Here is a 27,888-nt window from a genome sequence, read left to right as displayed (position 1 = left end):
GAAGGCCAGGCCGGTTGGCTGGTTGGCTTGGCAAGATGGGTGTGTGATGGACTCAACTCTGCATGAGGCTCGGGCTTTGAGTTGGCCATCTCCTGTGTGCCTTTAGGGGAAGCTGATTGTCCTTGGGAGTCCAGTTTCCTTCTTCTGGGGATGGAGGAAAAACCCTCTATTGTATTTTCCCAAAGCTGTCATGTGATACTAAAGCAATGGTGTGAGGAAGGGTTGCCTGTGTGTGTGTGGTTCAAAAAATGGCCGGTGTTGGCTGGTGGCAAGGAGGATGTCAGCTATAGTGGTGGGCAGCTGGCTGAGTGGCAGGCTGGCCAGTCTGCTGAGTTTCCATGCCCACATGGATCCCCCTCTCCACCTGCCTGTTCCCAGCCACCTTGCACTTTGGTTTCAGCGTTGTGTACCAGGAAACGTGGGAGGCGCGAAGATCCCACAGCGTTTCCCAGGACTGTGTGGGGTTGGGGTTACCTGGGGCCAGTGCCTCAGAGTCAGGAATTAAGAGCCAAGGCAGGCACTGGTTTGAATGTCAGCTAAGTATTTCCCCACGGGGAGTTTGAGCAGTTAGCTTAACCTTCATGAACCCAAGTTGCCTCGTTTGCGAAGTCAGGCCCTGAAGATGCAGAGGCTCAGCCGTTGGCGTAGGGGAGGCAGGGGGATTCTGGGCTGTGGTGAGCTGGGTGATTGTGCCTTTAGGGAGATGAGGTGGATGTCAGTGGTGCCTCTTGAACCTCACGGTCAAGGGTCAAGAGAGTCCCTGAGACCATCTAGTAACATTTCCTTTACAGATGGAAGAGAAAGCGTAGGAAGAGGAGGTGCTTGCCTGGGGTCCCAGGCTGGTTATTCTGAAGCTGGGCCTCCAGTGAGCCACTGAGGAGCCGCGCTCACCCACGCCCATGCTGTCTCTCAGCTGTCCCCACACCTTGCCTGCTGCCCTGAGCAGAGCCCTGGGAGTAGTGTGTGGTGTATTTATCAGGAGCCTTTTGGGGTACCTGGTGACCCCGTCTAGAGTGCCCTCAAACCCCTTCAAATGGATCCTGTCTGAAGTAGGTTGGGTGTACTCTTTGCTCTGGTCTCTGCTTTCCAGAGAAGCCATGTCCTCCTTCGCCAGCCCCTCCCCACCCTCTGGCCAGCTTTGTCTCCCGGGGCCTGCACTGAACCCCCTCAGGCCCCAGGTGTCTCGGCAGCAGGCTCCTGTCATGGTGACAAGCTCCAGCAAGTCTGAAGGGACAGACTGCTTTCATGCGGGCCTTCAGGAAGCAGCCTTTGTCTCAGCAGGCCTGGGGTGTGCCCACCAGGCCTTTGGGAGATTAGGGGCTTCTGTGGCTCCCCGCCTCCCAGCTTTTCTCATCCGTCCGGGGTCGTTCTAGCCACTGGCTCTCTGTGCTGGTTTTAGGGCCCGCAGGCTTTTAGCATCCCCAGCCAGGGCGTTGACGTCCTTTGGGCTGGCTGGTTTTAGGAGATTCCTCTGGCAATTCCGTCATTGCTGCCCAGGTGTGTGTCTGTAACTCACGCTGAAATCCAGCTCTCCATCCTCTTCCCTCGTCCTCCCTTCTTAAGAGGTGGCTAAGGCTGTTCATCCCTTGTAGGGTTTCTAGGATTTACCTGTAGCTGGCAGGACCCCTGTTGTCCTGTGCTGTGACCCGAGAGGCGGGAAGGTTAGCCCAGTGTCCATCCCACAAGTATGAGCACACCATCTTTTTGGTTCCACTGATGCTCTTGGGCCTGAGCTTCTGCCATTAGTGAAGTGCTTTGTACTTTTTTGGTGTCCTTTCAGAAGCCAAATCCAAGTCCCTTTTCTGGTGGACACTTCTGAGTGTTGGCTGCCACGAAGCTATCCCCAGCTGGCCTGACCTTTCCCAGCTTCCTGTGTGACCAGAGCCAAGTTGCTGCTTCTCTCTGGGCCGTGGCTGTGTGCAAGCTTTGCTGCTCCAGCATGGGGACACTCACAGGGACTCCGTCACCCTCCATACTTCCCCCAGTCACCTTTCTTCCTCCTCTGTGGGCGGGACAGTGGGAAGGGCCTGTCAGCTCAGCTAGGGCGGGGTCCGGAGCCAAAAGCCAACGTCATGGATACTTTGACTTCCAGATGGTACCAAGAGGAAATATCAATCTTTCCTCCTTTTCTCAGGACAGGTAAGAAAACTGAGGCTGGCTGGGGAGGTCACATGGGAAGTCAAGGACAGCTGGGACCCGTTTTACACTTGTTGCTTGTAAGGGTTCTTTCCACTGCTCACTGCCACCCTCTGAGAGGGACCAGAGAAGCCAGACTCTCCTAGAGTTGGGGACGTGCTTTTCTTCTCGTATGGAGGGTACTTCCAGGTAGCTTCTGCTTGCTGTGAATGCCCATGAGCCTTGCTGGACCTGGGAGGTCCAGGAGTCCAGGCTGGCTGCCTTGTGAGGGAGGTAGTGAGAGCAGGAGGCTTCCTGGAACAGGGTTGTTGGCCCTGGGTGCCCCAGGGCCATCTCCCTCCCTCGTTCCTTCCCTCCTCTCCAGAAGGGAACTAGGCAGACAGGAATGCCATTTGTCCTGGCTCTGGGGTTAGGTGCAGCTGTGTGAAGTGCGTGTGGCACCCTGGAGAGGTGCAGCCAGATGCCGGGCCTCAGAGCAGCCGCTGGCTGGACTCCTGAAGCTGTGGTGGGTCCTGTCATTCCTGCCCTGGTTCCCCTGTCTGTGCTGGCCTTCATGGTCCTCTTGACTATTGTCCTCAGTCCCCTGCCCTGTCCAGTCTGAATGTGTGTTAATGTGCAGTGTGTGTGTGTGTGTGTGTCTGTGTGTGTGTGTGTCTGTGTGTAGAGCCACACAGCTGAGGCCTGGGTGTGCAGCAGGCTCCTGAGATGGGGTTCTGTCTGTCAACAGTCAGGAGGAGAAGCAGGTTCCATGGGTGTCCTGGCAACATGGTCAGGACTGTCCGGGTGGATTGTTGAGGTGGAGGAGATAGAGGAGTGGGAGGAGATGATGGTATGAGGGGGAAGGGTTTAGTTCTCCTGCAGCTTCCTGGAATAGCTGGGGGATGCAACACCTGAGGCAGGCAGACTGATGAGCTGAAGGTTTCCTTCAGGGGAGCGGGGACCCTGGAATGGTGATCTCTAAGGTCACTCAGTTGTTAGATATGTGGCTTTGGTTCTGTCAAACCGTAAGAGCTAGGTGACTTAGTCACTGTTCTGTTGCTGGGAAGAAACACCGAGATCAGTAAAGGAAAACATTTAATTGGTTGGCTTACAGTTCGGAGCTTAGTCCATTATTATTATGGTGGGGAGCGTGGTGGCATGCATGACTCCGGAAAAGTAGGTGAGAACTTTAGATCCTGATCCATGGATAGCAGGCAGACAGACAGACAGACACACACACACTGGTCCTGGTGTGGGCTTTTGAAACCTCAAAGCCTACGCCTAGTGACACTTCTTCTAGCAAGGCCACACCTCCTCCAGCAAGGCCACACCTCCTCCAGCAAGGCCACACCTCCTCCAGCAAGGCCACACCTCCTCCAGCAAGGCCACACCTCCTCATCCTTCTAATCCTCTCAAACAGGTCCACAGCCTGGTAACTAACGAGTATGTGAGCCTATGGGGGACATTCTTATCTAGTCCACCACACTGAGGCATGCCAAAGACAAGGCCCCTGGAGCTCCAAGCTCTTAACTTGGCTTTTGGTGGGCACTGGTCGTGACCCCCGTGGACTTGAGGATCTGGTGAGAGTCTGCCAGCGACTGTCATTAGCAGTCTGCTTCTGCTCTGGTGCACACACCACGTCATGTGTGCAGCTGGGGCAGCGGGCTCAGCAGGGGACTGTCCAGATCTCTTCCTGCTTTGCTGTCGTGGTCTCTGACCTTCTAGTTGGTGGAGGGGACCCTGCCCTCTTATCCCCCAAGTTTAACACCTGGGGAGGGCTGGGTGCTGATGTGGCTCACACACCGGTGTGTGAGCCTCTGTCTCAAAACCACAGGGGAATGTTTAGCAGCCTGGAGTGGAAATGTAGAAGGGGATGGCACTTCCTTCTTTCCCAAGAGGAAGGCAGACCCGAGAAGTTCAAGGCACAGGCTGATTTCCACTGGGAACAAGTGACAGGATGGCCTGCTTTGACCTGAATCCTTCTTCCCTCTTTGTTCTTTAGCAGGAGGCCTCGGACTAGGGTGTGCGTGGATTCCTTGCTTCTTCCTTTCTTCCTCTTCTTTTTCTCCTCCTCCTCCTCCTTTTTTTTTTTTTTTTTTTTTTTTTTTTCCCGAGACAGGGTTTCTCTGTGTAGCCCTGGCTGTCCTGGAACTCACTCTGTAGACCAGGCTGGCCTCAAACTCAGAGATTCTCCAGCCTCTGCCTCCCAAGTGCTGGGATTAAAGGCATGGGCTACCATGCCTGCCCTGCAAATTTCCTGTTTCTTAGTAGGGCTCCTACGGGGATGGGGAAAGAAAAGGTTCCTCTGGCTGCGGACCTGGCTGAGGAATGGTATGGAATGCTGAGCAGGGCCCTCTAAGGAGCTTATGAGTGGACTCCATAGTGGGCTGGGAAGGGTCATTCTAGCTCCATGTCCACTTGGTCACTTGCCTTCTCCGAATCTGCACTTCCTTTCTGTGAAGTGCACCCCGGTGACCCTACCCCAGTGTGGGGACACAGCAGGGGTGTTCAGCACAGCTCCAGTGAGCTTCCAGGAGCCCCCTCTGGGTTAGTGGATGTCTGCAGGGGAGGCTGTTCTTGTGCGGAAATGTCCTTGTCCCTTGAGTGTCTGTGGTCAGAGCCTAAGGAAAATGACTGCGATGGCTTTGATGGCCTTAGGAATGTTGGGGTGAGCAGAGAGCCCTGTTTTGGGGAGGGGAGCCCTAGTCCTGCATAGCTGGTCCTGCCTTGGCTTGTTATCCACAGTGCCCATCCCCCACCTGCTGTCTGTTTGCTTGGTAAACCTTTTTTCAGAGCTGGTACAGAGATAAATTTTCAACTCAGGCCCCGGCTGGAAGTAAGGCCTTAGCCACCCACACTCTTGGGCCTGCCTTTGCCTGCCAGGAGGGGACCTAGAACAAGTTCCCAGACTAAGAAGCAGGGTGAGCAGGGCTGTGTGGTGTGCTTGCTGATGGAGGGAGGGTTTGTGGGGCTCCTTCTAGAGAGGGGGGGGGTCCCTGCATGTCAAACACAGTGGTTAGCGCAGCAGAAAGAGTGGAGATGCACGCTGAGGTGGGCACTGGGCAGACACCAGCGTCCCCCGGTGAATTAAGCTGCCTAGGCTCGGTGCTGACATTCCCAGCCGCCTCCACGGACTGAGAGCCTCTGGGGCTTCAGCTCCTCATCTGGGCGTCTCGGGAAGAGAGGCCACCGGTACAGTTGCCGTGGGGGTAATCTCACCATGCGGTGTCCAGGAAAGGGAAGTGGCCGTAATTGATGTAGCTGGCTTGAGACGCCTGCCACCGACTGAAGAGGAAGCCAAGGCTTCCTTGCTGTGAGTGCCCGCTGGAGATGGGAGACCTCTGTGCCTTGGGAGGCTGTGGAGAAGGAGAGGAGCACCCATCAAGTGCTTGCAAACCCCGCAGCAGCCGAGTCGGACCCCTAGCAGGTCCTGGCTTTGCAGGAGGGTGGGCAGGATGAGAAAAGGGGTCAGAGTAGGTGGGGGCAGGGCACTCCTGGTTGGTACAGTTCAAAGAATGCCTTCCTTTTCCCCTCTCTGGTCCTCGGTGCCCGGTGTACTCACTGCAGGTGGACTCTGCCCTCATGGCCCTGTGAGTCCAACCACGTAGTCTCTGGCTAGTAGTGACTGTGATAATGGTGAGGTGACTGATCGGCAGCAGCTTGGCCACAGGCCAGTCAGCACTGTGGGATTCTGGGGGATGGGAGTGCTGCAGATTCCACCAGGAAGGGGTTGCTCCTGTCTTGGGGAGGGCTTAGAATGTGGACCAAGGCTCCCCACAGCTGGAAAGCAAATGTGAGGACTTTCCTTCTGCTCTGGCTCTGGAGGGTGGGGCAGGCCAGGCTGGGTGGCGGTGGTGGGGTGTGTCTCAGCTGCAGGGTGTGTCTGGGTGGTGGGTGGTAGTGTGACTGGGTTGAGGGTGTAAGGGCTGGGAGGAGGAGCTGGGCCAGCTGTGGGGCATGGCCCTGGATGCATGTGGGACTAGTGTCTAGGCCTACAGCTGCCACCACCCTGCCCTCCGCAGTTCTTGGCTAAGTGATACCATGCAGGCCTCCTCCTCAGCTCTCAGTGTCTGTGTGGCCTGGATGTCCACAATGCTCCTTTTAGCACGCCTGTGTGTGTGAGTGTGCCGATGCATCCAGGTACACGGGAGCTCGGGTGTGTGTATCGGAAGGTGGGTGTCCCAGTGTTAGCAGGAATGTCTCAGATGGGAAATAAAATATGTGCTGGGCTGTGTGGACCTTCCCTCTCTCACCCTGAAGTGACATTACACTGGAGACTAAAAACCACGATTTCTGAAGCTCCCAGAAACCTTCGCTGAAGCTCTGGGTCACCACTGCCTCATCCGTGCCTGGTGCTGTGCCTGGCACCTCATGGTATGTGACAGACAGACGGAGGGAGAAGACAGGTCATCTGCACGCTTCCAGCTCCGAGGGTGATGTCACACTGCTACTCTTTCCTGAAAGCTCTGTCCCTGCTTCTCCTTTCTGGCTTCATTCTCTTGTCCCCATCTTCCAGACCACAGATCCTGATTTGTTTTATTTTGAGACAAAGTGTCAGTGTGTTGCCCTTGCTAGCTTGAAGTTTATTATAGATCAGTCTGGCCTGGAATTTACAGAGATCCACCTGCCTCTGCCTCTGCCTCCTGAATGTTAGGATTAAAGGTGTGTGCCACTGTGCCTGGCTTCTTCTTCTTCTTTTTTTTTAAAGCTCATTTGGAGTTATTTTAAAATTTAATTAATCAATTAATTTTTGATAATTCTATTATTAATTTTTAAATTTATGTGGATGAGTGTTCTGCTGCATGAATGTCTGTGCACCAAGTGCATGCCTGGTGTCTGTGGAGTCCAGAGAGGGCATCAGAGGCTCTGGAACTAAGTAACAGACAGCTGTGAGCTGCCAGGTGGTTGCTGGGACCTGAACCGGAATCCTCTGGAAGAGCAGCCAGTGCTCTTAATTGTTGAGCCATCTTTCCAGCCCCCCCTTTTTTTGAAATGTGTTATATAGGTTTATAGGCTAATATTAAAAAACATAGGTTAAAAAGATCAATCAAAAGAATCCTTTGCAAAGTTCACAGGAAAGTTAAGACGTATGTTTTGATGACTGTGATATGGTTCATAATCTTGCTTGTGAGAGGTTTTTCCCCCCTATTTATTTATTTATTTATTTATTTATTTATTTTGCTCTTTATTTTTAAGATAAGGTCTGGGGCTGGAGAGACCCAGCAGGGTGAGAGAATTTGGAGCCCCAGCACCCATGTCGAAAGGTGGGCATGGCCAGTAGCCAGGCGTAGCTGCGTGTGTTGGAGAGTGAGTGGGGGTAGAAACAGGAGGAGATCTGGGGCTTGCTGCCTGTCAGCCTAGTTGAAAAATGGCAGATTTCCGGTTCAGTGGGGGACTGTCTCAAGGGCATAAGGTGGAGAGTTACAGAGGAGGATAGCCAGCATCTTCTGTTCTGTTCACATCTTGATTGTGAGCATTGACATGTGCACATACCCATAAACTATACAAAACACACACCTGTGTACACACACACACACACACACACACACACACACACACACACACACGCACGCGCGCGCGCTTGAGCCAGGTGGTGGTGGTGCACCCCTTTAATAACAGCACTCAAGAGTTTAATCCCAGCACTTGAGAGGCAGAAGCAGGTGGGTCTCTAAGTTCAAGGCCAGTCTGGTCTACAGAGTGAGTTCCAGGACAGCCAAGCACCGTTACACAGAGAAACCTTGTCTTGAAAAAAAAACAAAACAGAACAAAACAAAAGTCTCTCTGCAGCTCAAGCTAGCCTCAAACTCTCAGCAATCCTCCTGCTTCAGTCTCTTGTGTGCTGAAATCACAGCTATAAATCAGTCACTCCACCCAGCCATCCATATCATAGAGAAGAATATAACACAACTACATTTTTCCCCCCCTCGGCAGAGGAAGGGAAACTGAGGTTCAGAGAAGTTGAGAGATTTGTATAAAGGTCACAGGCTGATTGAAGCCAAGACTCCAGCTTGGCAAACTGCCTTCAGCCTGAGCCTTGACTGCGGCTAGCAGCCTCTTGGTTCGCTTCTGTGCCTGATGGTGTTTGGGTAAAGGAAGATGAGCACACAGTGCTTTTCAGGACCTGCTGGCACACAGTGACACACCTCACCCGCCATGTATAGCTCACCCGGTCCTCGTTTGTTCTGGAAGCTCTCGGTCTCCGTCCTAGAGCCCACCCTTTCATCCGAGCCAAGTTGCTCGCCCTGTCTCCTGCTTCCATGCTCTGAACAGCTTGCTCTGTAAGAAATCTTCCATTTCCTATGGGTCCCAGGGTTGTGGAGGAGAAGCACTTTGAGGTAGGGATGTAGGGTAGAGAGTGACTTTCAACTCTAGAGCAGTGGCCACAGTTACCGTGGTATTTCCCGAAAGTGCTGGGTTGCCATGGTGTCTCTATGACGACCAGAGCATCTCATTCATTATCTCCAGCACCTTGGCAGGGAAAGCTAAGGCTGGGACTGGGAGAGTGCAGTGGAAGTCAGGCTAAGGACTAGAGGCTTCTGTGGCTGTGGTCCTTCTCAAGCTCCACAGCTAAGTATCTCCTGTGGCTCTGGAACACTTCTTTTCATGGGGTCTGGGTTCAAATCTCAGCTGTGCAATGGACTAGCCATGTGATTTTTGGAAAATGAAAGCCTCATTTTTCTCAACTGTAAATGAGGATATTGACATAGACTGTAAGGATTCTTACATGAGATAAGGTATAAAAGGTGCTAAGCACAGTGTGATGCTCATAGTAAACACTTCACGAGTAGTGTCAGTACCAGTTGGGGTGATGATTATAATTGCAACTGTTATGATTTTATGAGGGGAACCTCTGGGCTTCTGAAGGAATGAAAGACAAACTCAAAGTCAGGAAGAAGCAGTTTTGAATCAAGATTTAGTGATTTTCATGTGACTGTTAAAGAACCTTGCCTGGGAGCTATTTATTGTATCTGGAAACATCAGGATCTGAGAAGTGGGAGCTTTCATGATGGCTAGTACCTGGTCCTCACCTTTATGTGACACCCAGGGCTTGGGGAGACGAAAGGAAGCAAAATTTATTTTCTAGGGTTCTTAGAAACCAGCCAGGCGGACCGGGTCTCGGCGAATGGATGGCAGATGTAGGGATATGCACCTAATTGTTACTAGAACGTTCTCTCTCCTCTCTTCTCCCCGCCCCCATGTTGTGGTGTGGGTATAGATATGTAGGCATGTGGGTGGGCACATAGGGGTGAGTGCACATGTTGGGTGTGCAGGCCAGAGGCTGAAGTCTGGTTTCTTTCCTAGTTAACTTTCTACCTTCCATACTGAAGCAAGGTCTCTCCCCTGAACCCAGAACTCCCTAGTTGACCAGTCAAACTAGAAAGACTTCTGGGGGATCTACCGTCTTTGCCTCCCGGGCACTGGGATTACAGGTGGGCTGCCACGGCCACCTGACATTTGTGCAGGCGCTTACGTCATGCTCACGTGACAAGTGCCTTACCCCTGATCCATCTTCCTATTCTGGGTGTACCCTTTTAAAAGAGAAGTTATGAAGGTTCAGACCATTCAAGGAAATCTCCTAAACACACATCTACTCTCTGGTTCCAGAGCTGTATTTCCCACCCTCCAGCAAGGGGTGGGAATGTTTAGGGGATAGGCCTGGGGTGAGAATGGGGTGGTTGGAAATGACTTCAGAGAGGCCATGACATTGGAATTGGGATGTGAAGGATGATTAAGTGTCTCAAGAGGTTGGGGGAGGCATTTCTGGGGATGGGAACATCATGAGCTACCTGACTAATACAGTGACCGGCTGGGCAAGTCTGTGGTTTATGGGAAAGAGCCCGGATTGCCTCAGCTGTCCTGAAGCCTTGGTGAGTCTAGAGAGAGTGCATGTTCCCCAGTTCTTTGTCCCTTGGGCCCCTGGTGCCCTCTCATGCAGAAGGTGAGAAGGACTTTCAGTAGGTACTGGTGGGTGACTGGGTAGTCTGTGCAGACGCTCCCTTCCAGGGTGCCGGGAAGTCAGTGCTTTGTTTACAAGGGAGCCGGTTATTTTGCTCTCTCTGGCCTGGGAAAAGCCACAGACTCCACAGATGGGAATTCTCGGAGGAGGAAGAGGAGGAGGAGGAGGAGGAGGAGAAGGAGGAGGAGGAGGAGGAGGAGGAGGAGGAGGAGGAGGAGGAGGAGGCGGCCACTGGACTAGGCCAGGCCCCCTACTGCATGGAACAGGCACCCCACTTCTGCACTTGCTCTCCCTCTGTGAAATCAGGGCTCGCCCCGGCTAGATTCCAGGGCTGCCAGAGAGATGAGGTCTGCAGTGCTGTGTGAACTAAGCTGTTGTCCATGCTGTGAGGGATCGTTGTGAGCATGTTAAGAGGCGGCAAGAGCAAGCACTAACAGCAGCGGACAGCTCAGCGCAGCATGCCAAGCGTGCGTCAGAGCTCCTCCATTTCCACAACCTGAGACATGGTATGGAAGCGCTCGCTTGGCTTACAGATGAGGTAACTGAGGCCCCGAGTAGTTAATTGTCCAAGACCCCCAGCTCCTAGATGGTGGGGCTCGATTGTATATGATGCCACCTGGCTACAGTTGTATGTATAATCAGGAAGTTCCTTGATGTAGGTCCTTGCTTGGACTTGGGCACCTGGTCTGAGTTCTCTGGAACTATTACATTTACAGTAGATGTACATGTATGTATTTTTCAAAGTTAAAATTATTTTTATTTTGTATTTGAGTGTGTGGGAGTGCCACTGGGGTCTAGAAGAGAGTGTTGGATTCCCAGGAGCTGGAGTTCCAGGATGTTGTGAGCTACCTAACATGGGTGGAGGGGACTGGAATCAGGTCCTCTGGAAGAGCTTTTAACTGCCGAGCTGGCTCTCCTTTATTTAAAGGACATTTTTTGCTTTCACAGTAAAACTGATAGGAAAATAGTGTTCCCTACTGTATACACAGTCTCCCCCATTATCGATGGCCCCTACTAGAGTAGTGTGGTGTTACAGCTGAGGAGCCTGTGCAGAGCCCTGATTTAAAGTGTGGTTTTTATAATCTGAAAAATGTTGTCAGATTCTCACCAGGTCCCTTGACCCTGAGATGCTTGAGACCATGAACTGCATTATTAACAAGCAGAAAGGCTGTTACTGGGATAGATAGAGGCCAGTGCCACACACCTGAGCTCACCACTTCCCCTTCTGTGGGGCCAGATGGATGGTGTGGGCAGGGACCGTCAGGGCAAACTCCACTCCCCAGCTTTGTGCTCCTGTTGGCTTGGTGTGGGGTCAGGCCTGGCCATGGCTGTGGCTGTAGATAGCGCCTATCACTGGTAAGTGAGATGCTGGGCACTCTAGCCTTCCTGCCTCTGCCAGGACACCTGCCCTTTCTTGTTCTGCTCTCTAGAACTCAGGGAGTCTTGGAAAGCATCACACACTTCTTATCTCCAGGTGGCTGCACATGCCGTTCTTTCTCCCATTCTTGGCTAGTCCTTGGCTTAGCCTGCTCAAGTACCACTAGCCCCAGGAAGCCTTCCTCCATCCTCCCAGTCTGTCTACAGAGGTTAAATGCCTCTAACCTCTTCCAGATACCATGTTCCTTTTCCACCACCCACGCTTGCTTACTCCCTGGCATTCAGAGGTCTGCTTTGGATAGGCAGCCTCTTTCCCAGCTGTAGGTAGTGCAGAATGCCAGAGACAGAAGAGCCCCCAAGCCTCCTCTAACAGGCAGGAAACCCAGAGAGGGACAAGGTGTACGCTCAGGATCACGGTGCATCATAGCATAGAGGGGACCAACAGTTCTCTATTCATGACAGAAAAGCAGAGCATGAAAATCACCAGCGATACCAGTGTTAACATTGTGTGTGTGTGTGTGTGTGTGTGTGTGTGTGTGTGTTTAGTATCAGTTTCTATCCTGTACATAAAAATATTTAGCAAAAATAGAGACATTCATGCAGATTGTCTCAATAGTATATGTGGTCAGGGGCTGGGGAGATAGCTCAGCCAGTGAAGTAAGCCTTGTAAGCGTGAGTATCTGAGTTCCCTCCAAACGATACATGGGGAGGGGCGGTGTGTGCGCGCTCGTGTGTGTGTGTGTGTGTGTGTGTGTGTGTGTGTGTGTGTGTGTGTGTGTGTGTGTGTGCTTGAAATCCCAGCACTGGGGAGGTGGAAACAGGTACGTCCTTGGGTTCACTGGCCAGACAGCATAGACTGCTTGGTGAGTTCCAGCCCAGTAAGAGATCTTTATCTCAGAAAAAGGTAGACAGTATCTGGGAATGACACCTGAGGTCCGCTGGCTTTTACACACTTACACACTTGCACACACACACACACACACACACACACACACACACACACACACACACACACACACACTGGCAGATGTTGTCAATATCCTTCATCACATTAGGCGTTCTGGTTTGTTTGGAGACAGGGCCTAGCTGTGTAGCTTTGCCTGCCCTGACCTCACTACACCCAGAAAGTTGGTCTCAAACTTGTGATCATCCTGTCCCATTCTCTTGGGTGCTAAGACAGCATGTGCCACCATGCCTGGCTTGCATCACGATTTCTAGAGACTACCCCTGGGGTTGGGGATTTAGCTCAGTGGTAGAGTGCTTGCCTAGCAAGCACAAGGCCCTGGGTTCGGTCCTCAGCTCCGGAAAATTAAAAAAAATAAATAAATAAAATTAAATACAAAAGAAAGAAAGAAAATACCCCCATGTAGGGCACTTGCCTTTTTAAGCTGCACTGGGATTTGGATTCTTATAGAGAGATCTTTTTAAAAAAAATATTTATTTAGCTCATCAGTGGTGGCTCACACCTTTAATCCTAGCACTTGGGAGGCAGAGGCAGGCGGATTTCTGTGAGTGTGAGGCCAGCCAGGTCTACAGAGCGAGATCCAGGACAGCCAAGGATACATAGAGGAACCCTGTCTCCAAAAACAAAACAAAATTTAAAAAAGCCATTCTGTGTTTGTATAATGGTGTGTGTGGGAAAGCAGGCTTGTGCATGCCAGAGCATGGATGTGGAGGTCAGAGAACTTTCTGGAGTTGGTTCTCATCTTCCGTCTTGCTTTCCTTCCTTGAGGCAGGTGTCTGGTTGTTGCCGTGGCTTCGCAGCATACTCTAGGCTAGCTGGCACACGGCTTCTTGGGGCCCCTGCTGCCGCAGCCCCTCCCTCCCCGCACAAGTGCTGGGATGAGGCTCGATTATCAAGCACTTTGACCTGCTGAGCCATTTCCCCAGTCCCCTCATGGGACTTTTAAGTGTGTATACAAAATATGGGCTTCATATACCTGTATATTCAATTCTGTTCTTGAAAAATTGTACATGATTTATTTAATTTTTTTTTAAAGATTTATTATGTATACAGTGTTCTGTCTGCATGCCAGATCTCATTATAGATGGTTGTGAGCCACCATGTGGTTGCTGGGAATTGAACTCAGGACCTCTGGAAGAGCAGCCAGTGTCTTAACCGCTGAGCCATCTCTCCAGCCCCGATTTATTTAATTTTTAAATTTATTATGCATGTGGGCATTTTGCCTGTATGTATGCCTTTGTACCACATGCCTACCTGGTGCCCACAGAGAGGCCAGCAGAGGGCATTGGACCCCTGGAACTGAAGTTACAGATGGTTGTGAGCTGCCGTGTGGGTGCTGGGACTCGAACACTGGTCCTCTGGGAGAGCAGCCAGTGCACCGAGCCGTCTCTCCAGCCCTGGTACTTATTTTATTTGTCCTCCTTTTCCTTCCCCCATTCCCCACTCCATCTTGCTTCTTCCATGGGGACATCTGTAATGCTTCTGCAGTGATCACATCTTGCTGTCTGTCATATGGTCCCCATGCTGAGCACATCAGAGAGTCTTGGGCCTAGGAGGAGATTAGCGATCTTTACCCATAAGGCCAACCCCCAGATTCCCAGTTCTCCATCTGATGCCTCAGCCCAGTCTGTCTCACTTCCGAGACGGCTGACCCACATGGAGAGCTTTCTAGTCTGCAGGGTGCCCTGTGGGAAGGGGCTTCTTGGTTTGGTGGTTTTCATGTACTGGGGGCTGGAGGGTGGTGTGTAGGCCGCTGTTGGTTACATGGGAATTGGAGCCTTTATACTGTATGTGTGGTCTCTGCTTACTCTTTCCAGACAGAGATGGGTATTCTGGCTTGGGCCCCTTGGTGGGGCTCAGGCGGGAAAGAGCTAGAATCTAGAGTTCTGTCTGTCTCGGTGGATAAGGCCCAGTGTAGAGGAAGTCCTTACCTGCCCCATTTGGTCACCTGGTACCCGAGGTCGCCAAGCATGTTACCTGAGGGAGTGAGATTCGTGGTTGCATCTGGGGAGATGCTCACCACCCCTGTTTCTGAGTGTCCCTGCATCATACCCCTCCGACACATGTGTTCCGTCAATCCTCACCGCAGCCCAGCGTGGAAGGAACCTCACAGGGTGAGTTCACTGATGCTTCAGCAGTGGTGACTACCCACAGGCTTCTGTACACAGCTCTGGGTTGGAGTCCTGCTCTGGCTGCTTCTGTTGGTGACTGAGATTGCTGGGGTCACTTAGAGGAAAGGTTGGCAGAGGGAAGGAAAAGCAGAAGGTAGGAAGCAGGAGGGGAGTGGACAGGAGGATGTGCTGTTTGGTCCTGATGCAGATACTTTCTCTCTCCTCCCAGGCCTTGCCACTGTTCTCTGTCACATTTTGTTTCTGGATTTTTTTTTAAAAGATACTCTGTGTGTGTGTGTGTGTGTGTGTGTGTGTGTGTGTGTGTGTGTGTGTGTGTGTGTGTGTGTGTGTGTGTATGAGAGTTTTGCCTGCATGTACATATGTGTACTGTGAACATGCCCGGTGCCTGTGGAAGTCATTGAATTCCCTGGAACTGGAGCTGCAGGTAATGGTGAGCCTCCATGTAGGTGGTGGGGACTGAATCCGGGTCCTCTGCAAGAACAGCCAGTACTTTTAACCTAAGTACTGAAGTTATTCTGAGCCATCTCGCCAGCTCTGCTTCTGGATTTTTCTTGGCCTAGCTTGGCCTACTAATAATGAAAACTAGCAGCTGCCATTGGTGGAGGCTTCTTTAAGTACTCTCCTAGTGATTTCTGTACGTTGTTGGCCCTCTTTTTCCAGCTCCTTACGGTATGGTTACCTTGGCTGTTTGTGTCTTTCCACACACGGGGAGACTGAGGCTCACAGAGAGAAAAGAGTGTCAGGTTCTCTTGAACATGAACCCCCCTTGTCAGGACCCGTGTTGCTGTGGTCAGCTGGCTCTCAAAGCCCTCCTCTGACTCTCTGCTTTTCTCCCCAGCTCCCTAGCCTTCACCCTGCGGGTACCACTCAAGAGAGCGGCATGCGGCACCCCCTGGCCGGCCCACCGTCTTCTGCCCTGCTGTTGACCACCCCCAGGAGGCCCTGACGCCCTGGGGCACTTCCGCTCTGCACAGGACCACGCTGGGGTTTGCCATGGTGACATAAAGGGGTGCAGAGGAAGGAAGGAGCAAGACCAGCCTGTAGACTGTGCCCCTGGCTGGGAGACAGGGCCAGGGGCCCCCATCCTTCTCTCCGCCGCCCTTTGAACGTCTTACTTCTAAGTGTCTGAATTTCTCGGTCAGTGGACAGCTCTCGGGCCTCCTGTGTGAGGCCTCGCGGGGGCCAGGCCAGGCTGGGCCTCTGCGGGTTGAGGTCTTGGGGGCCAGGATGCCTACCCTGGCGTGCCTCCGGAGGCTGTGTCGGCACATGTCCCCACAGGCTGTCCTTTTCCTGCTGTTCGCCTTCTGCCTGTTCAGCGTCTTTGTCTCTGCCTACTACCTGTACGGTTGGAAGCGGAGCCTTGAGCCCTCGGCAGATGCCTCGGAGTCTGACTGTGGGGACCCTCCACCCGTGGCCCCCAGCCGTCTCCTGCCCATCAAGCCTGTGCAGGCGGTTGCCCCTTCCCGAACAGACCCCCTGGTGCTGGTCTTTGTGGAGAGCCTCTATTCGCAGCTGGGCCAGGAGGTAGTGGCAATCCTGGAATCTAGCCGCTTCAAGTACCGAACAGAGATTGCCCCCGGAAAGGGGGACATGCCCACACTCACTGACAAGGGCCGGGGCCGCTTTGCCCTCATCATCTATGAGAACATCCTCAAGTATGTCAACCTGGATGCCTGGAACCGGGAGCTGCTGGACAAGTACTGTGTGGCCTACGGCGTGGGCATCATTGGCTTCTTCAAGGTATTCAGGGAGCAGGTTTCTGAGCGGTTCCCGGCACTGTCTCTGTACTTGTTAGCCAAGCACCTTCCAGCTGGCATTATGAAATGAGGGCAGTGGTATCGCTAGGCTCCCAGGCTTCCGATGAAGGTTAAGTGGGTCCCCGCTTCTTGCTGGCGAATGCTTAATAAGTATTTGGAGGTGTTGTCTACTCCACATGGGGCTCAGGGCACAGCAGGCACTTGCCTGAAGGAGCCTTGGGGTTGGGTGCAAGGTAGGAAAAGAGCTAGGGACTCTGAACCCTGCCACGGCAGTCTTCTCAGATGAGCAAGTGCAGGCGCAAGAGGGTTAGGCCGGGCCGTGGTGGTGGCGCATGCCTTTAATCCCAGCACTGGGGAGGCAGAGCCAGGCAGATCTCTGTGAGTTCGAGGCCAGCCTGGTCTACGGAGTGAGTTCCAGGAAAGGCACAAAGCTACACAGAGAAACCCTGTCTCGAAAAACCAAAAAAGCAAAACCAAACCAAACCAAGAGGGTTGTTACTCATCTGAAGCAGGTTGGCTTTCCATTGTCTTCCTCCTGGAGATCGATAGTGGGGGAGTGGTGGTGAAGTTTGGCTTCCCAAACCAGAGCCATTTTGCGCTAGAAGAAGAAAGAAATCCCAGTTTGCAGGTGGGGAGCTGCTCTGGGCTTTGTGGAGTTCCCAGAACCACCCCTGGGATGGGGGTGGGGAGTCGTCATTGCTTAAAGCTTGTTATGGAAGGTCTGCCCTTGAGGAGGGGGCAGGGACAATGGGTATGTGGTCATGAAAGGTGAATGCAGGCACCAGCTGGGGACTTGACTTGGGGGCCTGGGGGATATTTGTTTCCTGGATGCTTCCAGTGTCCTGGGCCCTTGCTAAGTACCAGTGCACAGAGTGGTGGAAACGACAATCCCCTGCTCTCACAGAGCTGACGTTTTAGCGGAGCGGGGATGGAGTGGGCCACTGGAAACAGGGCCAGTGGCCGCTGTGAGAGATGTAAAATGAAGGGGAGCAGAGACGGCTGTTCGAGAGTGGGTGGGGGGCCAGTCCTGGACTCTGTGGTCAGCCGGGAAAGTTTCCGCCTGTGAGGGGGCTGAGGAGGGCACAGGGCTACTGCATAGAGCAAGAAGGTGCCCGGTCCCAAGCCTCCTCCTCGCACATTGTTCCTTTGTTCGGTGCTGGGAGGGGCGCTTTAGCCCCGGCTTCCCACAGGCTGCTCTTTCACGCGCTAATACAGCAGGAGGGAGGCTGTGCCACTGGAACCAGAGAGTGAGTCAAAAAACCAAAGGCCCTTAGAAATCCTGCGGTGGGGCGGCCCGGTGTGATTTGTCTCTGGGCCAGCTTGATCTCTTTCACAGAGCACCCTCTGGGGAACACTGGCCTGGTTTATGGCTTCACAGCAGCAGAAAGTTAGGCTGGCTCCATTGTCTCTGTGCTTTTCTCTTTTCTCCTCTACTCTCTACCCTTTCCTGGCATGCACTTCATTAAGGAGGTAGATTCAGAGCCCCAGGCCTGAGAATCATCGGAACGGCGGACGTTTATTGAGAGCTCCTTCAGTGCGGGTGCTGCCCGCCTGCTTCTCAAATTAACTTACCTCACACTAATAAGTCATTTTCCAAGGCAGGCAGAGGGTATGGCGATTTAAGAGAGGGGAAACTGAGGCCGAGAGAGGTTAAGAAGTGTATCCAGTGCCTGGTGGTAGTGGCGCACGCCTTTAATCTCGGCACTCGGGAGACAAAACCAGGTGGATCTCTGAGTTCAAGGACAGTCTGATCACAAAGTGAGTTCCAGGACAAACCAGGGCTATACAGAGAAACTCTTTCTTGAAAAACAAACAAACAAACAAAAAAAACAAGACAGCAACAACAACAAAAAGAAATGTTTCCAAGCTCACACCCCTACCAAGAATCATCTGGGATTCAAGTCCAGAAGCCCCGAGCCATAGGCCTGGTCTTTCTAAGGTTGGAGGAGTCTCGGAGCTGACTGTTCGTTACTTAATGGACGTCAGTGTCCGACTCCTCTAGGCCTGGGGCATGGACATTAAGCTTAGTTAAAACATCAGAGCTCGGATCCTGTGTAACCTCAACTCCTTGCGTACAGTGACCATGAGGCCCATTAAGAGCAGGGACATGCCTACGGTCTCACTGGGGTCAGTGGCCTCGCGGCGGTCAGTGGCAAACACAGCCCTCCCTACGCTGTGTAAGTCAGGACTCCTCCTGGATCCGAGCTGAGGCTTGTGACTGTTCGGTTAGAATGCCGCCCCCTGGTGGTCGAGGCACGCCACTGCTCTTCTGCAAAGGCTGCCTTCCGTGCCGCGCCTTGGACTTGGCGGACTTGGCAGACTTGGCCGACTCAAGTGCCCGTGCCAGGGCTCAAGTCCCGCCCCTTTCAGACTGTCAAGGCAGGGTGAGGTCACGAGCTGAAAAGTCCAGACCCTGGGTCAAATCTTTATGAAACTTAGAAGCAATGTGACCTGGGCCAGGATGTCCAACCAGTGAGACTAGTTACAGTTCCTGCCTCTAGACCATGCTAGAAGTGTGAGAGTTGAGGGACGTCCGAGGACCGGGCCCACACCTGGAGTCACTCCATCAGTGGCAGCTGGGGTGCCGGGCCCACTCCAAGTTCAGCAAACACAGCACTTGTACTTGGTCCGAGGCTCTGACGCTGTGGTCCTGAGAAGTCCTTTAGGTGGGGTCGGGTCCTCACCTGTACCGTTCCTAACACTGTCCCACCTCAGCCTCGCAGAGTCCGCGTCTGAATGCACTCGGAGGGACTTTCCAGTGCCCAGCATGTTGCTCTGCATGCTCTGACACATAGAGGAGGCACTTTGTTTTCAGATAACGTGACTCAAAAATCAAGTGGCTTTACCAGAGTGACATAGTATGCCACCCAGCCAAGATTTGACAACCCGGCGTATTGCTTCTAACTGGGTGACCTCTGAAGACCGCACAGGAACAAACTGACCAGAGCCCCGCAGAAGGGATGTGGGGCTCCTCCGGGCGGCTTGACCGTTCATAAGGAAGTCTGTGCTAGGCCTCCATATCCCAGTCCTTGCTCAGGCTCTTCCTTAAGTCAGGGTGACCCTGTCTCCTTGGTGCTGAGGAGTAAGAAGGACCCTGTGGCAGGGCTAGCGTCTCCAGTGCCTGGGCCCTCTGTTCCCTTCCCTGGCTAAATCCTGTCATGGCTGCCTATGATAGCTATCCTGGCCTGACGTCTTCCTCAGCGGTGCTGTGTCTGGACAAGCTACCAGCACCTCACAGCAAGCTCAGGGCCAGGACTTTGAAATGGGATCCCTGAGCTCCAGTGCCTAGCGGGTTCTCAGGCCTCAGCAGTGGTAGACAGGGCCTGATGTGTCGTGGGTCCCTTCATAGGTCACACTCTGTGTCAGTGCTGGCCTAGGGTGGTGGGGAGCAGGGAGCCGGAGGAGGGTGTCTCTGAAGATGGCTCTCAGTCTCTTGCACCTCAGCATCGAGGCTGGCTCAGGATGGGGACTTGGCGGGCACTCCCTGCATTCGGAGATCCAGAGTGGCTCCTTATCCCAGTTTACAAAGCCAGGCCCCTGCAGAGGCTTGTGGGAAGGAGAAAAGGCCCGACTGTTAAGATTGGTAAACAGCTTCCTCTGGGCCTGCTCAGCTCTGCACCTGGCAGGGCTTGGACTAAAACCTACCAGCTGCTTTCTGTTCAGCACGGGCCCAGGCATGGTGCTCCCCAGGGCAGCCCCACAGGTATCCTGTGGGTGGCCCTCCTTGCTTCTCCAGATGCAAACGGGAACCTGTGCCCTCATTCCGAATCCTTGGGTAGAGTCATTGACAGCCCCAGGGACCTGTGGGGCTGGCCCCCAGTGGCCTCTCTGCCTCTTGTCCTTTCTTGATCATTCTCTGGCTCCTTGCTGTTTCTTGGTCATGCTGTGTTCTCTCCTGCCTCAGGGCCCTTTCACTGGCTATTCTTAGGACTTGACCTCTGCCTCCTCCTAGTTGATCACTCATTCTGTAACAAGCTCCAAAGGCCCTTTCTCCAGGAGCCTCCCGAGGCAGCTGGCTGCCCAGCATGTGCTGGTCTGCAGCTGTGACCTTTCCCATGTAGGTATACCATGTTTTGTTCTTATGTGGTTTTGATGGCTGTCTCTCCTTCCTGCTTGACTCAAGGGGAGGGTCACATCTGCTTTTCTCACTTTACACAGTTTCCTGTCTGTCTTTTTCTCACTCTATCTCATTAAATACTTACTACAATGTCTGGTACAGTGAGTCGCTGCAGACTGATAAATTAGCCCTGGGACCCACAGCTATCAGGTGCTAGGTACCAACAGCCATCCGTCCCTCTTTCATTCTTAAAAATAGTTACTCATCAAATGACTGTGTGTCCCTGCTGGGTGTCAGGGATCCAAAGCAAGAAATAGAGCCTTGCTTTCAAGTAGGCCCAGGCTGGTAGGAGGGAGGCTCTGAACCCAGTGCAGCGGCCGAGGCTTTGCCAGGACCCCAGGGAGGCCATTGCAAGAAGCAGGTGTATGTGTTTGGTTTTGAAGGATGAGCAGGAGTTTCCCAGTCCCGGAAGAGATGATAGAGCCAGTGTAGGAACAAGGACCAATGTACTCTGTCTAGAGCCAGATGTCTGGAAGTGTGAGGGGACATGGCAGAGTGGGGAGACCAGGGAGGAGGGGGGCACGGCAGAATGGGGAGACCAGGGAGGAGGGACATGGCAGAGTGGGGAGACCAGGGAGGAGGAGGTGAGTACAGGGAATGGGGGCAGCAGCAAGTGGGGGGGGGAGGTAAAGATTGTATCCCTGTCAATGGTGGCTAGTGGGCAAGAGGGCTGCCTTTCTGTGTAGGAGGGTGGTGTGTGTGTGTGTGTGTGTGTGTGTGTGTGTGTGTGTGTGTCTGTCTGTCTGTCTGTCTCTCTGTGTGTATGTACGTGTGTCTGTCTGTCTGTGTCTCTGTATATCTGTCTGTATGTATGTGTGTGACTATCTGTATATGTCTGTATGTGCATGTTTGTGAGCATGTGTTTGTCTGTGTCTATGTGGATCTGTGCCTGTGTGTAGTTGCGTGTGTACACACATGTGTTGTCTGTGTGTGTGTGTATTCAGTGAGGGATACGGTAGCTCCGGTGAAGCGGTAAATGTTGTTGGCGTTACCGATCTCCACTGTGCCTGACAGCTGTTCTCCTACCCCACACCGCTGTAGGCCAATGAGAACAGCCTGCTGAGTGCACAGCTCAAAGGCTTCCCTCTTTTCCTGCATTCGAACCTGGGCCTGAAGGACTGCAGCATCAACCCCAAGTCCCCACTGCTCTACGTGACACGGCCCAGTGAGGTGGAGAAGGGCGTGCTGCCCGGCGAGGATTGGACGGTCTTCCAGTCCAACCACTCTACCTATGAGCCAGTGCTGCTGGCCAAGACGCGCTCCTCCGAGTCCATCCCGCACCTGGGTGCGGATGCCGGCCTGCATGCCGCCCTGCATGCTACTGTGGTGCAGGACCTGGGCCTCCACGACGGCATCCAGCGTGTGCTGTTTGGCAACAACCTCAACTTTTGGCTGCATAAGCTGGTCTTCGTGGATGCTGTGTCCTTCCTCACAGGGAAGCGCCTCTCACTGCCTTTGGACCGATACATCCTGGTGGATATCGATGACATCTTCGTGGGCAAGGAGGGCACACGCATGAAGGTGGAGGATGTGAAGGTAAGGAGAGTCTCGGGATACCTCATCGGGCCACACCCCATCTGTGTCTCCTGCGCTGGTATCTGCAGACCCATTGACACCCCCCCCCCCCCCCCCGCCCCTTCAGCCATTTGCTGTCTTGCTGTGTGCAAGAGGCATCTATGAAGTGTTAAATACGGAGAGATTTTGCATGTGTGTTCTGGAGCTCAGGAGGAAGAGACCCAGGCAGAAATAAAAAGGATCTGGCCAGGGTTGTAATCTGCCTCTTAACCTAGATGTGATTTTAACTCTTTGAAAATGTTTGTCATTATCAGAGCTCCCAAAGATTCTTCGGAATAAGATCCCAAGTCACATGCACAGCATGTTTTAACAGCTGTGGATGGATAGTGGGATGCTTATGTTGAATTCTGAAACCATTTACCGAATTGTTTGTGGAAGCTTCTTGCAAACACGGGGTTGCATCCACACGTGAGCTGTCAAGAAAGAAGCCTGCCCGAGGACAGGCTTACGATGCAGTTGTCCGTCCGTTAGTCATCGGTCACTGGAGCCTCTGCGGAGGAGCCAGGGTGCTGGAACGAGGGCATCAGTGTGGGTTGCCACCACAGAGGGCCAGCACAACAATAAAGCAGATGGAGACAAAACAGGGGATTAAGTCCCCAGAGCTGCTGCCTGCTGACGGGGTGTCCTCTCTCCGGAGATTAACAGGGCTAGAGATGTATTAGCACCAGACACAGACCTCTTTGATGCCGCAAGAGGCTTTGGGCTGTGGCAGGCGCTCTTCCCTGAGCGGCGCAGACACATTGGCGTTGTCTTCCTGAACTTGAAACCTCTGGCAGGGCTGGCCCACGGTCTAGAAGGAAGGTTCCACAGGGTTGTGGCCTTGTCCTGCTCAGAAGTGAACTCTGCAGAGAGGAGCACGGGGATTGGTGGCTCTGACTAGGTGACTTGGGGGAGTCTCATCCCATCACTGAGCCTGAAGGGAGGGGGAGTGCCAGGGAGGGGCTCAGGCCTTCCTGGGGTGGGAAGCGCGTGTCCACATGCTCAGGCTCCTCCCTCCCCTGCTTGCCACAGCACACCTAGGCAGTGTTGATCCGCTTTTATGCACAGTGCTACGCCTGACACTTGGGTTTTCAACCGTTCCTCTGTTGGAGATTTTAAGCCCACTCCAAGTTGAGCCTTCCCGCCAACATCTTCGTGCAGTGCTGTGACCCACCCCAGCAGAACAGATGACCCTGCTGCTTGCTTGGTCACTCTTCCGGTGGCCCAAGCTTCTGTCCTTTGCAGTCTAGGTCCTCACTGCATGAGCAAGGGAATACCCGAGAGACTGGTCCAGGGCGAGGCCTCTAGCTACCCAGGCTCACCATGCCCTTTGTGAGCCATTGATCCGGGGTTGCATACTGTAGCCCAGGCTAGTCCGAACTTCATTATCCTCAGCCTCTTGAATACTCTGCCTAGCTTTTACCATCCCACCCTTTTTGTTTTCTTTTTTGATACAGTCTCATGTAGCCCAGGTTGGCCTTGAACTCTTGATCCTCCATCCCTTTCTTCCTGAATGCTGGGGTTATAGACATGTGTTACCAGGCCTGACTCCTCTTCCCTATTTCTGAAGAGGAGGCAGTGCAGCCGCAAAGAGCCCTGCCTGTGGGAAACACATCAAGACCCCTGTCTTCCATGTACCAGCTCAGGGCAGAGTGCAGGTGCTTCTCTGGCCGTCCTCTTTCCTGAGCCGAGGGAAAGGGGAAGCAGTTTCCGCTTTAGTACGAAACATGGCTGTCAACTGACCAGCCTTCAGAGCCGTGACTGTCACCTCGTTGGCATGTGTCATTATGGCCATGCAGTACCCTTCCTGTCGTCCAACAGAGTCTGCACATCTGGGGTGGGTGAGTGCTAGGCTCTGTGCTCAGCCATCTCTGTGTGTTATCTCCCTGGTCTTCACAGCAGCTGGTGAAGAGGTAGGAGTCCTCTTGTACAGAGGAGGCCACTGTGGCCCAGAGAGACGGAACAGCTTGCCTGAGGCCACATGGCTGGATCATGTGTCTGTCAGGCAGTGATTAGATTTGCTTAGGTGCCAAGGTAACAGACTGCCTGGAAGGGGGGGCTTCTGGGTCTTTCCTCAAAGCCTTGTGAGCAGTGCAGTCCTAACCCAGGGGTCAGCCCCTTCCCTGGACTTCCATGGGTGCTAGATGTGTTTACACAGCAACACTGGCATGAAGAGCACAGAGGACGCCCTTGGCCGGGTCAGGATCCTTTGATCTAGTCTTGCATTCCCCCAGGAGGAAAAATCCTCCACGGGAAGACATTGGTGCTTGTGGTGTCAGTGACAGCGACGTGACTATAGATCTCATTCTTCTACCACATCAGGTCGTTTTAGACTGAGTCTCACTTGTCTGAAGAGCTCCATGAGGACAGAGATCTTCTGGTCCCCTTTTGCAGTTAAGGCCTAGAGAAATTCGGAAGCTTCTCAGGCATGCACAGCTGAGCTGAGCTGGAGCTCAGGGCTTTTCAAGCCAGAGGGAATCTGGTGTAGGAGGTGGCAGGGGGCTGGCTTCTTGGGTGTGCGGCCTGGGCAGCCTCCCAGACCTTATGCTGAAGTAGTCCCTATGTGGCTGAGCCCTGCTGGTACCTGCTGGATGTTGCTGGCATTGGAGCAAGGCCCAACATCTGCGTCTTGGGCCGCTGTGCTGGAGATGGAACCGGGCCTCAGGTGTGCGGCAGACGCTTCATTCCAGAGCCACGCTGCCAGCCTTGTATCGGGTCCTGAGCGTTTTGTAGCTGGTCCTGTTATAGCAGGACACCCGCTCAGATGCTCAGTGGGAGGAGTCTGACCTGACCTCCCCTCACGCTGCCTCTCTTCTGCCTGTCCTAGGCCCTGTTTGATACACAGAATGAACTTCGCACACACATCCCAAACTTCACCTTCAACCTGGGCTACTCAGGGAAATTCTTCCACACAGGTAGGTGGTGGTTTGCCCTTGCCCTCTGCACAACCTCTTGGGCTTCTCCCAGCCTGCCCCCCAGATGGCTGTTATGAGGGCACCAGATGTATATACTGGGTGGGGGTGGGGAGTGACTCCAGAGTTCATGGTCCACAAGGGACATCCCAGCAGAGGGCATTTGGGGACAACAGCAACAAGGTTTCCATGTGCCTGGCAGCCTGTGTGGTCCTAGGTTATGTTCTTCTCCTATCTCCTCCTCACTCTTACCTTTCAAAATCACTTTCAAAGTGAGTTCCACTTACAAAAGCTGTTAGTTGAATTAAAAAATGCTTAGCCAGATGGTGGTGGCTCATGCCTTAATCCCAGCACTCAGGAGGCAGAGGCAGGCGTATCCCTGTGAGTTCCAGGCCAGCCTGGTCTACAGAGTGAGTTCCAGGACAGCCAGAGCTACACAGAGAAATCCTGTCTCAAAAAACAACAACAACAAAAGGGCTTTTATTACATTTTTATTACTGTGTGTATGCATGTTTGTGTTCCTATGCCATAATGTGTGTGTGGAGGTCCGAGGACAACTTGGGGGTGGTTTTCTGCTTCCCCTGTGTGGGTCCCGGGGATTGAACTCAGGTTCTCAGGCTTGGCCATTTCATTGCTGAGCTGTTTCAGAAATGGGCTGAGTTTTAAGACTGTTACAGAAGTACACAGCATAGAAAGTGACAGCACAAATGACTGTCCCTCCCTGCCACGGCCACCACTGTCCTGGGTTTTGTCTGCAGTAGCAGGGGTGAGCTTGAGCATTCTTCCACGTTCCTCACATGCTGGGCAAGTGAAAGGGAACCAGCCCTGAACTGGGGGGCCACAGTCCTCGGTGAGGATGGCTTCTGGAGTTCTAGGCAGGACCACCGTGTCAGCAATAGGTTGAGAATGTGCAAGATGGCCCAAAGGTACCCGAGAGTGCTAGTGATGGTGTCTGCATTTTGTGTCCTTAGCCCTTAGCAGCTCGGAGGTGGCTGTCTTGTACCTCCGAGACAGGTTTGAGTGCCCTGAACCCACCCAGAACTTCCTCTGCAGGCTAGTGGGCAAAAGGGCATATGACCCAGTTTGGATCAGTGAATAGGACAAGAGCAAGCATGTGAGAGGTGGCAGAAACACTTGGGGTTGTTGACTTCAAACACCGAGAGCCCACAGAGGAGATGGTGTGGCCAAGCCACTTATTGAGGCAGGGGCAGTCCAGACTAGACTTGGGTCTCTCTGGGCCAAAGCTCGGTTGACTCTTCTACGCAGCTATGTGGCTCGGGGCTGAATATTCCGTCTGTAGTCGGGCCAGGTTGGAAGGAGGGCTGCGTGGCCAGCCAGCTGGGCTGAACTCTCTCTGCCGCCGCCGTAGGTACCGACGCTGAGGATGCTGGGGATGACCTGCTGCTGTCCTACGTGAAGGAGTTCTGGTGGTTCCCCCACATGTGGAGCCACATGCAGCCCCACCTCTTCCACAACCAGTCTGTGCTGGCTGAGCAGATGGCCCTGAACAAGAAGTTCGCTGTCGTGAGTAAGATTCCCCATGGGACAGAACTGGGGGGCGGGGGGAGGGGTCAGGGGCTGGGCTGGGCTTCACTGATAGATGGGCTTCATCTGATAGATCCGTTTCTGGGCTCGGGCCTGGGGTGAGCTGCCCTGATGGCCGCTGTCTCCTCAAGAGGGCTGTCCCTCTGTATAGACAAGAACTAAAGCTCACTGGGCCTGGTGCTACATGCCTGGAATTCCAGCCTTTGGGAGGATCAGTGGCAGCCAGCCTGGGCTGCATGAGACCCTGTCTCAAAACAACAAAAACCAAAACCCCCAAATTAAAGAAACTGAGGTTCAGGAGGTCACCTAAGGACTCGTGCTGAGGTCTGTTCATTTCCTGGGCCCAAACTCTTACCTTCAGGCAGGGTAGAACCTCTGGAGAGCTGGCAGAGGTTCTTAAGCAAAGAGAGAGATACGCAGAAGCCCAGTGTGGACACACTGGCCAAGCAAAGTGAGCAGGGAGGTGAGTCCTCTGAGCTCGGCGCCAGGCATGTGGACCGGAGGAGAGTTGGGAGACTAGTTCTAGGCTCGTTTCTGCTAGTCACTTGCTTTGAGATTCTGAGCCCCTCCTTTTCTGTTCCAGGCCTCAGTTTCCCCATCTGCACCTATGGGCTTAGACCACATGCCCTACCATTCTAGCCTTTGTTTTTTGTCTTGTGTTCTAAAAAAGAGAAACTGGGTCCAAAGGGAAAGACCCCATTCTCATCCTGCCTGGGTCATCCTCTCCCCAGGAGCACGGCATTCCCACAGACATGGGGTACGCAGTGGCGCCCCACCACTCCGGTGTGTACCCTGTGCATGTGCAGCTGTACGAGGCCTGGAAGCAGGTGTGGAACATCCGTGTGACCAGCACAGAGGAGTACCCCCATCTGAAGCCTGCCCGCTACCGCCGTGGCTTCATCCACAACGGCATTATGGCAAGTGGCTTCGAGGGGCATGGTGGGCGTTGTCATGGAGCTGCACACTCGGCTCGGAGGCCTGGCTGCAGGTGGCCGACTGAGGGGTTGGCCAGTTTCTGCCGCTGTTCTGCCTCAGAGACTGCATCATAGGGAGGGCAGATTGGCTGTCCTTCTTAGCTTTGGTGACAGGATCAGGAAAGCTTTCTTTCTTTTTTAAAATGTACTTTTACTTTGTGTATGCGTGCGTGCGTGCGTGCGTGTGTGCGTGCGTGTGCGTGTGCATGCGCCCCCAAGGGTGCAGGAGACACAAAAGTGAAAAACCCAGACAAGTCCCTGACCTTGGGGATCTGACATTCTGTAGGGAGAGACGGACAAGGTGGTCACAAGTATGTGAAGCTTACAGTGGAAAGATGGTGAGAGCACCCTGGAGAGAACCCAGCAGGAAAGGGGTGCGGTCAGTAATAGTCTTCCGAGGCTGAGAAGGCAGTGGGTGCAAAGGCCCGAAGGTGGGGTGTGATTGAGGACCCGGCAGGGGCAGATGGCAGTGATGTCAGAGAGG

At 53.4% G+C, this 27,888-nt stretch overlaps 1 protein-coding gene across 8 annotated transcripts in view; it reads left to right on the top strand.

The window, feature by feature from the left end:
* The window catches only part of Ndst1 (N-deacetylase and N-sulfotransferase 1), a 62,343-nt gene that overhangs the window by 16,938 nt on the left and 17,517 nt on the right, over positions 1–27,888 (top strand). For 4 of the 8 annotated variants that reach the window (XM_076555316.1, XM_076555318.1, XM_076555317.1 and 1 more), the window contains exons 2-6: positions 15,384–16,285; positions 21,461–21,955; positions 24,801–24,888; positions 26,255–26,409; positions 27,162–27,347. In XM_076555316.1, the coding sequence (XP_076411431.1) occupies positions 15,773–16,285; positions 21,461–21,955; positions 24,801–24,888; positions 26,255–26,409; positions 27,162–27,347 (1,437 nt within the window). In that variant the 5' untranslated portion in view covers positions 15,384–15,772. Of the gene's footprint in view, positions 1–1,998; positions 2,140–4,591; positions 5,037–13,944; positions 14,528–15,383; positions 16,286–21,460; positions 21,956–24,800; positions 24,889–26,254; positions 26,414–27,161; positions 27,348–27,888 lie in introns of those variants that run through there. The other 4 variants (XM_076555313.1, XM_076555314.1, XM_076555320.1 and 1 more) reach the window with 4 other exon arrangements.

The sequence above is a fragment of the Peromyscus maniculatus genome, chromosome 19 (genome assembly GCF_049852395.1).
Source record: "Peromyscus maniculatus bairdii isolate BWxNUB_F1_BW_parent chromosome 19, HU_Pman_BW_mat_3.1, whole genome shotgun sequence".
NCBI lineage: Eukaryota > Metazoa > Chordata > Mammalia > Rodentia > Cricetidae > Peromyscus > Peromyscus maniculatus.
Note: the sequence above shows the minus strand (reverse complement) of the source record. Positions and strands in the feature narration are given on the sequence as shown.